This window comes from Balearica regulorum, chromosome 1 (genome assembly GCF_011004875.1).
Source record: "Balearica regulorum gibbericeps isolate bBalReg1 chromosome 1, bBalReg1.pri, whole genome shotgun sequence".
NCBI classification, from domain to species: domain Eukaryota; kingdom Metazoa; phylum Chordata; class Aves; order Gruiformes; family Gruidae; genus Balearica; species Balearica regulorum.
In genome coordinates, this window is record NC_046184.1 from 214,696,860 (window position 1) to 214,710,029 (window position 13,170).

A 13,170-nucleotide genomic window follows, 5' to 3' on the forward strand; every position below is an offset into this window, starting at 1 on the left:
GGAAGGATCCAGAAATTCCCTTTTTCCGCCACCCTCCTCACTAGACAGCACCAGCCAAACTGGTTGGGATAAAACCACACAAAAGAACTGAGTGTAGCTTTGGGGCTGGTTTTTCTCTGAACTGAGAATGACATTCACTAATAAAGCTTCTCCTACCTGCCGATGGCCGTCATCATTTGCACATCAGTGATGCTGTCATCGTTGGTTAAGTTTCTTATGACGCCATCCATGAGCTCCAGAGGGACAAACTGGACCACACTGGCCAAGGCGTTGGATGGTGCTTCCTGCTCCTCTGCAAGACATGGATGACCACCAGCAATGAAGATGTTAGTTGCCGGGAAAACCAGGTACATGAGGTCATTTCTCGTCTCTAAAAGCCAAATCATTTCTGCTTACGAAAATGGAGAGGATATGCACCTGGTGTAAACGAGCAATGTGGAGTCTGCACTTATCTGTGCTAGGAGAACAATTCCTCAAATCCCAGTGTAGCACATAACGAGGTTAGGTCATAGCGGATGGGCTGTTGCATGAAGTCATACACAGCCCAAAGGGAGGCAGGGATGACAGGAACAAGAACATCCTTGGGCCAATCCTAGGTCTCACATTCCCTCTGTGTGTTCTCTATATACTAATTACTGCAAATAATTGCAAGGGGATGCAACTGCAGGTTTGCCTGCCTGGAGTACCTTCCAAAGGATGAGGCTTTCATACAGAGGGCCCTGAAAAACCTATCTCCTTGTGGGTTTAGGAATAGCTGGAGCAGGATCTCACCTGCCTGCAGGCAGTCCAACCTTTCACGGCACTGGTACCTCCAAAAATCTTCTGAGACCCTTCTACAACAACCTGAATGCCCCAGAAGTTGGATAAATATCTTCTGTCGCACCTTAAGAAACAACCACCTTCCAGAGAGATAGTAGGGCTTCATACCTCTAGATCAGTTAGGAGTAACTCCTTAGCTTTGCCCCTAGTTTCTGATAAGGAGCAGGCTGTGGGGTCCCATCAAGTCAGCCATAAGAGAACGACATTTCTAAAAGCTTTCAAGTCCCACTCTAACCAGCTGCAGATAAGGTGCTTTCCATTAAGCTCAGCTGATGCTGAAAAGCGCTGAACACACAAACTTGTCCTGCAAGTTTTTCAACCCAGTTAACAACTCCTGTGTAGTTTCAGGGGATATTGTTTTCCTAGCCTAAAGCCCTGGGTAACTTTTAGGGATGCTTGCTTATTATATTTCAGCTATGGCTGCATTTCTGGACCAGATGAGAACCACACAAGTCATCAAACTTTTGTTCTTTATCAAAGCAAACATTTACATTCCCACCCATTTTTTGTTTATTTGTTGTTTTTGTTTTTTTTTTTTTACCTGTTGAAGAAATGATAGTGAACAGCTCCTTCAAAGAGGGCAGGATGACTGAGGTCTGAGTCCTCCAGATCCTCTGCAGCAGACCACTCACTTTGTTTACCTGCTCCAAAAAATCCATGATGTCCTCCTCCCCCTCAGAGACACACTGGAACTGCCTGATGCACCGGATCAGCTGCTGACAAAACAAGACCTGATGTTTGCCCACGGGAATGCACTGAGGATGCTGGATTAAGAGTTTGCTGATCTTCGCACACTGCTTGGGGCTGGGCCTCTCGCAGACTTTCCGGAGCACCTCAATCCTCAATAAGCCGAAAATGCTGTTTGCTGATGGGCTTTCCAAGATGAACTGCAGTCCTAACTGGATATAATCGAGTACGTAATGGCTTCTCTTCCCCAGAGGTCCATAACCTTCCTGGAGGAGACTCAGCAGGAAGCGGACATTGAAGAACTCCTCAAATTCCTCCGGGTGGTAGTGGCCATAGACCTCCAAAACTTCTTTCCCAATCTCTCTTTTATACTTGGTGTCCCCCAGGAGGTAAAGCTTGGTAGACAGCTCCAGCATGGACCAGCATTGCTCACTGTCCATGGGCTGCTTTGCTGCTTCAATGACGCGCCTCACAAGCCCTTGCTTCACATTGTTGGGGTATGAGGACATCACCACGGCTTCCAGTATCTTATCCATCTCTGCTCCCAGCTGCTGAAAGAGAGGAACAGAGCAGCAGATTAGTTCAAGTGGGGTCGGCTGAGCTTTCAAGTACAGGTTGGCAAGGGAGGCCAAAGAAGAGCTTGAGAGCTGTTTGGGACCACTATGAAGATGATAATTCTTTTGCCCTTTTCATGGTGGTATTCTAAATGATGGAGAAAAGTTTCTGCTCTGGTGATGTTCAACTCAGACTAAAGCCCCAAAACTGACTGAATACATATAAATAAAGAACTTCTTCAAACTAATCACACACTTGAGGACTTTTGTCTTGTAAACAACTGACTACTACCTTACACTTGACCCTAGGAATGGATGAGCTCCCTCTCCTTGAGGGGTTCAGCAGCTCAAGATGGTGCCCCATGTTTCACAAAATCCAGTCCTCACTGGAGACAGCCTGCCACAGACCCACAGAGGGGCTGAGCGGGGAATTAGGGGACAGAGTGTGGAGCTGAGATCTTCCACTGGAGTCTGCTGGCTCAGCTGTCCTCCAGAGGCAGTGAAGCTCCTGATGATTGTCTTCACATTCAGGGAAAGAGAGAAAAGCCCTGAGAAGCAGAGCTGGGATTGCAGCCTCTCTGTGCAATAGCAGGGGTATAAGTTTGACTTTTACCCCATGCTGCCAGCCGCCCCGGCTGAGTGGTGCAGTCTTGGCTGCTCCCCAGGAACCTGCCGCATTTGTATGCAGGACCAAAGCGAGAGAGGAGAGAAACTGCAGAGTCAGGCAAAGTTTCCCATTTGTCATGGCCTGAATTCACCAGCTATGAAGCATTAGAGGAGAGAGTGCTTAAAAAAACCCCTAAGGATTTCCCAACACCCTTATAACCAGGTGTTGGATACACTGCTGCAAAGAAACCCCATTACAGAGTGATAAAATCAGACAGCCAGGATTTCTTAAAACATATCACAGGGACTACATAAAGGCTCACCCACAGCAGGTCCCCCCCGTGTGATGTGCTGCACAAATACACGTTTGGAGAACATTTCTTCCTGCCTATAGCCTGAAACGATCCATGGGGGAGGGAGAAGGAAGGTGTACGTATCATCTTCATTACCTAAATGAGGGATCAAGGCAGGACAGATCCATCTACGTTCATGTGCATCTGACCAGAAGAATAATCACCGCCTTTCAATTCCTCAGTTCCCTAATCCATGAACTGAGGACAACACGCAGCAATTCCTAGCAGGGTTGGTTGAAACTTCCTTCGTTAGCATTTGCAAAGCATTTGAAGCTTTTCAAGTAGGTAGTGTTATATTAAAGAAAAATATATGCACAGATGACATGTACCCCAGTTATGGTTTTCACAGATGACATCCAGAAGGGACTTCAGAGGATGCCATCCAAGGATACCCTGTCCCTGGAGTAAACCTATATCTAAGCTGGAGAGAATCTTCTCTCCTGGTAGACAGTCACTTGCTGGTGAGGAAAGAAAAAAACATGCCAGATGCAAACCTCAAGCTCTGGCTCACTTGACTAGGAAGCCTTCCAACTCAACCAATCAACCAACCAAACATTATCATCTCTTGCCATCATTGCTTCCTCCACAAGCTCACAGGATGAAAGAAAAAATAAATACATATATGCATGGCCATTTCCCCATCCAGCGATGACAGCAGCCTATGCTGAAATGGCTCTTCAGGCACCACCTTGGCTTTTCTATCCCCTACCTGTTGACTCACACAGTCATCTGATTGTGCTGGATTTATTTTTCCCCATCAAGCACCACTGCTACCTTCCCTGAAACAAGCTACGGCAGAGCTAATGCTCCTCATTGCATTGTTTCCACAGGACAGAAGACATAAGCAGGACTCTTGAGGTACCAGCCTGCATTAAACCAGTTACAGAGGAGGAAAAGGTAAGAGGAGAGAATAAAAGCCCACAAATGACATCTTTTCACCTCAAACAGAAAGTACCACAGTGACAGCAAAGGCTACAGCGTTGGTGGATAAGGAAAGTGCAACTGATGTCATCTACCTGGACCTGTGCAAAGCATTTGACACTCCCACACGACATCCTTGTGTCTAAATTGGGGAGACATGGATTTGATGGATGGACCACTCAGTGGATAAGGAATTGGCTGGATGGTTGCACTCAAAGAGCTGCGGTCAACGGTTCAATCGCTAAATGGAGAACACTGATGAGTGGGTCTCCGCTCAGGTCCCTCCCCAGGGGTCAGTACTGGGACCGGTGTTGTTTAACATCTTTGTTGGCAACATGGACAGTGGGGAGCGCACCCTCAGCAAGTTTGCCGATGACACCAAGCTGTGTGGTGCAGTGGACACACTGGAGGGAAGGGATGCCATCCAGAGGGTCCTGGAGAGGCTTGAGAGGTGAGACGTGTGAACCTCATGAAGTTCAACAAGGCCAAGGGCAAGGTCCTGCACAGGGGTCAGGACAATCCCAAGCACAACTCCAGGCTGGGCAGAGAATGGATGGAGAGCAGCCCTGAAGAGAAGGACTTGGGGGTGTTGGTTGAAGAAAAGCTCAACATGAGCCGGCAGTGTGCGCTTGCAGCCCAGAAAGCCAACCATGTCCTGGGCTATATCACCAGCAGTGTGACCAGCAGGTCGAGGGAGGGGATCCTGCCCCTCTACTCCGCTCTCGTGAGACCCCACCTGCAGTACTGCGTCCAGCTCTGGGGTCCCCAGGACAAGAAGGACATGGAGCTGTTGGAGCGAGTCCAGATGAGGCCACGGAGATGATACGAGGGCTGGAGCACCTCTGCTATGGAGACAGGCTGGGGTTGTTCAGCCTGGAGAAGAGAAGGCTGCAGGGAGACCTTAGAGCCCCTTCCAGTCCCTCCAGGGGCTCCAGGAAAGCTGGAGAGGGACTGGTGACAAGGGCAGGGAGTGACAGGCCAAGGGGAATGGCCTGAAGCTGCAGGAGGGGAGATGGAGATGAGATGTGAGGCAGAAATCCTTCCCTGTGAGGGTGCTGAGGCCCTGGCACAGGTTGCCCCAAGAAGCTGTGGCTGCCCCTGGCTCCCTGGCAGTGTTGAAGGCCAGGTTGGATGGGGCTTTGGGCAACATGGTCTAGTGGAGGGTGTCCCTGCCCATGGCAGGGGGTTGGAACAAGATGATCTTTAAGGTCCCTTCCAACCCAAACCATTCTATGATTCTATGAAAAGCCAACCTGGAGAGCAGACTGGACTTGCAGACAGACCAGAAATCAGGAGAAGCATTTTTCCTAGCTGTTGCTCAGTTGTCAAGCTGGTACACCCTTCACCTCCTCTCTGCAGCTTCACAGTCTGAGCCCTGACACCCCAGACATCTGTAAGACAGAGAAGCGACCTGGATGAGACAGGAGGACATACAATGCTCACTGGTTTTGTATAACCATTACGTGGTTACTACCCTGGAGCAATCCATACTGATCCTGGCACAGTGGTGTGGAAAGACCACACAGGCAGAATGGTCAAAAAACGGCTACAGACCTTTAAGATCTAACCCCGTAAATCACTGTGGTCCACAGCCCACCAGTGTATGCAGTGCTGGGTGGCCTCACTGCCCTTCTTGGGGGTGATGGTTGCCCACTGTTGTCCCCTGTATGACTGGGCTTCTAGCCACTTTAGCATTGCCAAACTTCACCCAAAATTTCAATGTAAAGAGTTTGCTTACAGCTGAATTTTGAGAAAAATTACAGCTCAGTTGTTAGTTACTTCTCAGGCTGAGCACAGAAGTGGACATGAGGATGGGTAACCCCAGCCTTGCTGCCTGGAGTGCGGCTAGGTCTGGTCTGACATAGTGCGGCAAGGACAAGGCTGAAACAAGCTCTTTCCATAGTCAATAGACATACAAATCCCAATGGAGAGGATCCAAGGACTGTAAAGTCAAACCATCTTCCTCATTAGGAAATATCACAATGTCACATATTGACATTAGGACCTCAAAGACGTGCAGGAAGAACCACCTAAGTTGACATTGTGACGCAGGGTCCATGCTCTCCTCACCAATGAAGGACTTTACAGAGAAAGGTTGGGCGTTAGATAGCACACTCTCTCTACACCTCTCTAACTACTCCGGTGTCAGCAGGAGGGGACAAAAACACCCGTGTTTCTGTTGTGTATCAGGGTACACCCAGCTGCTCCCTGGCCATGGGCCAGACAAAGCCAGGATGGAGGATGCTAGCCAGCAAGCTCCTCAGAAGGAGACATTTATAGTATATATCGCAATCTTAGAGCTACATTAAAACAACAATCAAGTTGCTTTGTAATATATAATAATAAAAATTACAGTCTTAAAACTACACTAAAAGAGCATTCTGCACTAAAAGATCATTCACATGTCAAAGGTTAGGAATGATGACGACTAATTCAAACCCAGCACAGCTCCAGAGGTGTTCAGAGAGATATTATTTAAAGGATCTCATATTAAGGTTTTTTTCCCCCAGGACCTGCCTGGAGAATGAATCAGGGTTTGCAGTGAAGGAGACTGGTGTCTGTAACACCAGTGTCTCATTTGTTGCAGGAATTGGAAGTGTGTCATAAATAATCCAGAGAACTGCAGGAGGGAAGGACAGTTTCATTGCTGGGCAGTCAAATGCCACCTTGGAGATCTGGTCCCTGGCTCTCCTCTGTTTAATACTGAAATAAAGAGACTAAATATTCAGATAATCAGGCTTCTACAATGAGTGCTCCTGAAGTGGGACAACCTTTCTGCACTTTGTCTTCTTCACTGGCAATAACAACTCACAGAAAATTTGGGAGGATTGGCTGATTCCTGCTTGTAAAGAGAACCGAGTTCCTGGAGCACATGAGGATGCTGTAGAAGGTCAAAGTGTTAATTATTAATCTGAAGAGCTGCTTTGAGGTTCCCATCTGTTATGTAGCTCACATAAAAGAAAAAGTACACAATATGAGTTTTGCAGTAAAAAAGAAATCCCATGAAATGGCAAAACTGTTCTGCTCCCCCGGTGAAAAATTGGCAGGAGCAACACGAGTAAAATCACAGGATCAGAAGGGAAGGGACCTTGGGAGGTCTCTAGTCCAACCCCTGCACAAAGCTGAAATCAAACCAAGCTGCTCAGGGCTTTGTCCGCTCAGGTCTTGAAAACATCCCAGGGCAGAGATCATACAACCATCCTGGGCAACCTGCCCCAGTGCTTAATTAGCTCATAGTGGAAAGTTTTTCCTTATTTCCAGTTGGAAACTCTTGTTTCAATTTGTCTGGGTTTTTTTCTCATTCTCCTGCCATGCACTGCTATGAAGAGCCTGGCTCCATCTCCTGGATAACCTTCTTGTAGGCACTGGGATGCTGCTATCAGTCAGGTCCCAGCCTTCACCAATGCAAGGGGTTGGTCCATCCCAGGTGAGTCCATTCCAGGTACAGGACTTTGCGTTTGTCCTTGCTGAATTCCATGAGGCTCTTGTCAGCCCCAGCCTGCATGGTCCTCCTGTATGGCAGCTCTGCCCTCAAGCATATTGACTCTTTTTATTTATATTTATTCCCCCAACATAAGGACATGGAGCTGTTGGAGCGAGTCCAGAGGAGACCACAAAGATGATGCGAGGGCTGGAGCACCTCTGCTATGGAGACAGGCTGAGAGAGTTGGGCTTGTTCAGCCTGGAGAAGAGAAGGCTGCGGGGAGACCTTAGAGCCCCTTCCAGTAACTGAAGGGGCCTACAGGAAAGCTGGAGGGGGACTGGTGACAAGGGCAGGGAGTGATAGGACCAAGGGGAATGGCCTGAAGCTGAAGGAGGGGAGATGGACATGAGATTTGAGAAGAAATTTTTTCTGATGAGGGTGCTGAGGCCCTGGCACAGGTTGCCCCGAGAAGCTGTGGCTCCTGGCCAAAGCCCCTGGCTCCCTGGCAGTGTTGAAGGCCAGGTTGGATGGGGCTTTGGGCAACCTGGGCTAGTGGAGGGTGTCCCTGCCCATGGCAGGGGGCTGGGACTGGATGGGCTTTGAGGTCCCTTCCAACCCAAACCAGTCTGGGATTCTATTATTCTATTTCCCCAAGTTTTGTGTCACTCACAAACTTGATGAGGTGAGTTTCATCTCCCATTCCATGTTGTTAATAAAAATAGTAAAAAGGAAAGGTCCCAGGATAGTTCTAGCCAGTTTCCTACCCAATTAGCAGTCCACCCATCGAGACTGCTGTAAAGACTGCAAATGACAGCAGCCTTGACTCCAGACTTGAATTCCATCTAAAGGTACAAATAAAATAAAATATTTCACCAACATTTGCAACAGGTGTTGCTTACTATGAGATGTGTCCCTGCAAGGACATATACCCAATCATGCTCTAGAAACCAGAGAGGAACAAGGAATTTAAGCAAAGAGCAGCATCGACCAGCTTAGCTTCACTCTCCAAACTGAGTAAATGGGGAAAAAGAAAAAAGAAAAAAGAAAAGAAAAAAAACAAAAAACAAACCAAACCCAAAAACCAACCTCAAGACGAAAAGTCACCTTGGGCTTTGCTTGGGTCCATCTTGGGTCTAATCTTCATAATCTGCACTGTTCAGAGGTGTCCTTATATTTCTCTTCTGCCCGTGGTTTTTTCTTTAATTAGGATTAATTTCAATTGAAGTCTATCCAATTACCTCTAAATCAATTCATTCCCCTGTCCCTGCCAGCAGCAGATTGCCAGTAAAGGCTCCTTAGTATTTTTTACAGAATGCAGTATCAGTTCCCACACCCCAGATCTTACAAAGCTCTGAAAACATAGATCTGAGATGTACCTTACCTTTAGGAAATCTTGGTAATAAATTCAGCACATTTCCTACAATGGCATCATATATAGTTTGATAGATACCACTAAAAGAGAAAAAAAAAAAAAAATCCCACCATCCAAACACAGACTGATAAATAAAGTGATTTGCATCTTACTTACAAAGAAGAAGAAATCATGATCTACTTCCCTGAATTCTCTAGAGGTCTGGGAGTACAGAAACAAGACTCACCTTTTATTGTCCTTAACTCCTGCTGAAAAGGCTTCTTTTATGTCAGCCAAGACATTACTGTTATTCTTGCTGCATCCTCCAGGCAGCTAGGCAATTAGGGCTCAATGCTGCAGCATGCTGAGCTGCTGCAGGATAGAAGTGAGCACACACAACGCCTTGCTAGAGCACAAAATACTACACAAAAAATACCGTATTCTCTAAAATTTCTACAAGGTTTGCCATGACTTGGTATACAACTTCTTAAAAGGAGCAGCCTCTGTTATCACACACCTCTCTAAGTCTTCTAGGTCTGTTTTCTAGGAACATCAAAGTAATTGTGTCCTAATGATTTTTTTTTTTTTCCCAGGAACAAATGTCCCCTTAATTCACAGGCAAAGGGGATTTTTTTGGTTCAAAGTACCTGCCTGTTCATTCAGCCAAGGAGGGGAAATCTGCAACTCATCACTACCACACCCAACAGATACAGCCTGACCAGCAGGTATCGGGCAGTCACAGACAGTCATAACTTCCCTATGACTATTTTTCTAAAAGGCTAAAAAGCCCTCTAAATAACTAGGAAAAAACTGCATTTTCCCTACAGAGATGGAAATCATTAAACAAAGGCCACTGCTGGGCCCTCATCCATGCTACTGCACCTCCCTGTGATAATTTCGCATCTGGTTATACTCTTCATTTAGCTGGCATCTAGTTTTTTCTGACTAAATAACCTTAATTAAGGTAAGTGATGTGAGTCCAATTCAGTGATCTTCTGTGTATACGTCAAGCACTCAGAGTGACTTAATGCTGTGGTTTCTATCCATCTCGAGTCCTCTCAATGTCACAACTGCTCCTTCTCTCTTTACTTCTTTCTTAATTATTTCACATCCAGCTACTCATTATTCTCTAAAGCCTCAGCCTCCCTTGTATATCACTTGCACTGTAACAACGCCTGGAGGCTTCAACTGAAATAGAGCCCGCTGCTCTACAAACTCTATATATCTATATATCTATAGGAAGGGGAATATACATCTCACTCAAGCGACACGGCAGATAGCATTCACGCTGTTGTAGCAATGTAAAATACTGAGGCACATCCAGATCAAACCACTTGCTCAAGGAGATGCACTAGGTTGTGGCAGACGCAGCAGCCAAACCTCTCCAGACCTGCAGATACATTAACGGCGATGCTCCACCTTACTTTGCTCGCTTCAGCTGCTATCCGAGTTGTACCCAGTGAAGTCCCATGGTAGAGCAGAGCATCGGGTTCATTTTTCTCAGATCTGGGCAGAAACTCAGAGCTAATAACTGCAGAAAAATCCAGTTAAATACCCCTTTAGAAACAGAAATAAGACTCTACCCATCTGCAGTCATAACAGGGAAAAATTGCCAGCACAGATGCCTGGCCAAATTTTTTGCACGTAATTATAATCTGCTTTTTTACGTTCACCTTCTCTTTTCAAGGAGATCAGATATTCTTCGCTTCCTGTCCCAAACTGCTTTCCAGCGACAGATTGCACTTGTGTTGTGTGTCTCCTACTCACTAGAGCTAATTACTTTTGGCTGGCAAGGCTCTTCGTGCTTTCCTGTCCTCTGCTGCACTGAACCAGAACCGCCCATGAGTACAGCACCGACGGAGATTCCCCTTCAGTCACAGGCAGTAGCAGATTTGGAGCAGGAGGTTGTTCCCACGCTCTACAGGACCTTCCACCCTGCTCGGCAGCTTTCTGTCCTCTCCAGAGAGTAAAGATTTATTTGAGCATCGTCACCCAACTAGACTGCTGGCATTTTGTATGGCTTCGCTGTACGTCAGGAGCTCCACCTTGGGAACAGCGAGTTTTTCTCCTGTGGCCACACACTTTTCTAAGGGGTCCCTAAAAAGTAACTAACCAAAAGACATCTATTTGCAATCAGCCTAAATTTACCATATAGTAGTCCCCATCTTTACTAAAATCTGTTCATGTTTTAAATCCACAGACCACCGTGGACCCTTTTCCTTTCTTCTGCAGCACCGTGTATTTCATCATTCCTTTTTCCTCTAAAATGTTACAAATACGTTTGACCACACCATACAATTCCATCAGCCATCTCCAGGTGACCTCCCATGGTCATAACACCGCACAGCAGTGCTGGGCCAGCTATCTTAGCTGTCCTGCTCTTTTATTTCCCCGGTGCTGCTTCTTTGATCATTTTGGTGCACACAACTCTCCCAGTCTCTTCTCTTGCTCTGCGTTTCTTGCTGTTAGGCACTCAGTCATCAAATAAAAAAAGGCTTTGGCTGGATGTCAAAGCGATGAGCGCAATAATCCCAAATAAAGCCCAAGGCCCTAACATTTCATCCTCTCTATCTCCGGACAGACTCCTCCTCCCGGCTCCATTCCTCCCTTCCACTCAACAGCTACATACATGCATCTCTAATACGTACCTGTATCTTTTCCTATAAAAGTATCTCAAAACCATCACTAGCATATGATCAGCCATCCTGGTATGGATGCAGAAGGCAAGGCATAAGAAATTAAATTCCTGTCTCCTGTTGCCTTGAAAACCAGCAGCAGAGAGAGGCACATAAAGCAGGGCTTGTTCCAACCACTAGACCAGCAGTGACAAACCACTGGCTCTACGGCTGAGCCCAGCACCAACCACAGACAAAAATAACCCACCCCAGTTGCTTTTTAATTTTCTGAATATATTTGGCATTGGATTCCCAACAGCGTTGTCCTGCCAGCACTAGGTAAGTATTTCCCGGGATAGTCACTCCTCCTCACATTGCCCAGATGAACATATCTTCCTTTTCTTCCCCCAAAAGCCTTCTGCTTTCCTCCTTAGCCGGAGCTCTCAGCCAGGGCTGTGCTACTCTACTTCCATGGGCTTGATACCAGGAGTGCCCAGATCCTGCACTGACCTTCAGACCAACGTCCTTTCTATTATCATCACTGGAGACTGTAAATATACCTACTCCGGAAAGCTAGTTGTTTTCTTGGAGGTATTTATAGCATTAACATCACTCTTCTTTCTTCAGATTTCTGCCTGCTTTTGTCTGTGTATAGAAATTAAACCCCTGGATATAACCCAAGGAAAAACCACCTCCTGTTCACCAAAGCATACGGGACTGAGGGCTGACACTGCCAGCGCTGGCTGGGATTCATCAGACACTGCCTCACTGCTTGGAGATACAGACATCTCAAATGTTTTTTTCACAAACCCCCCCCCCCCTTGCTACACCCCTTCAGGCTGAGGTAGGGCACACAGTTGAAATTTCTTTGCCGGGAGTCCCATGACACAAATACAGCAGGGTATAGCTTAGTTAGAAGTGGCAAATATTCCAATGTCTGCTTTTATCTTTTAAGACTTATGAAGTCCAAGACAGGGCAGATTTAACCTGAAAGGGTTTGGATCTGGACTGCTCTGAATTTGACCCTCACTTTTTAGGGTCTTTTGGCTCCCTGTGGGATGAGATCTTCCCTGGGCTTCTCTCGCTGGGTCAGCTTTCTTGAGGAAAACCTGAACCCATCTTGGCCAGTTCCTCATAGCAAGATGCTGCCTTGCAAACAGGTTTGCAAAGCCCTGCAGGCACCGGAGGAACACACACACTTGCCAAGGTTGCTCCTGTATCCCTCCCTCCAAGCATCCTGTAGCTTGACCCCAAACATCCAAATCCTTGAGCATCCCTCTTCCAGAGTTCCCTCCTGCATCCTGACCACAGAGCATCCCTCTCTCGGAGCATCCCTCCACGAATCCCAAATCCTGTGCCTCTCTCCTGAACCCCGCCCTCCAAACATCTCTCCCTTGAGCATCCTTCCTGCATCCCAATCCCCAGAGCAGCCCTTACTCCAACCATCTCTCCTGCATACCTCCCTCCAAGCCCTCTACTACATCCCAACCCCCGAGCACCCCTCTGAGTCTCCCTCCTAAGCATCTCTCCTGCACCCCTTCCTTGGAGCATCCTCCCTCTGAGCATCCCAGTTCCTGAGAATCCCGACTGCATGCCAACCCCTAAGCACCCCTTACTCCCAGCTCCTTCCTGCACCCCAACCCCTGAACATCCCTCCTGCATTGTGACCCTGATGATCCCAACTGCATCGTGACCCCCAAGCCTCCTGATCCCAAGCATCTCTCCCCCTGAGTATCCCTCCATCTGAGCAGCCCAACCCCCAAACACCTCTCCTGTACCCCTTCCCTCAAGCATCGCTCCCTTTGAGCATCCCTCCCGCACCCCTTTCCCCAAACTTCCC

The 13,170-nt window shown here is 47.3% G+C and overlaps 1 protein-coding gene across 1 annotated transcript in view; it reads right to left on the minus strand.

Moving 5' to 3' along the window:
- Positions 1 to 13,170, minus strand: part of USP35 (ubiquitin specific peptidase 35) — a 31,753-nt gene that overhangs the window by 17,910 nt on the left and 673 nt on the right. Inside the window, exons 2-3 of the mRNA XM_075742543.1 lie at positions 1,361 to 2,057; positions 157 to 292 (exon numbers count right to left, since the gene is read on the minus strand). Of these exons, the coding sequence (XP_075598658.1) occupies positions 157 to 292; positions 1,361 to 2,042 (818 nt within the window). The 5' untranslated portion in view covers positions 2,043 to 2,057. The remainder of the gene's footprint in view (positions 1 to 156; positions 293 to 1,360; positions 2,058 to 13,170) is intronic.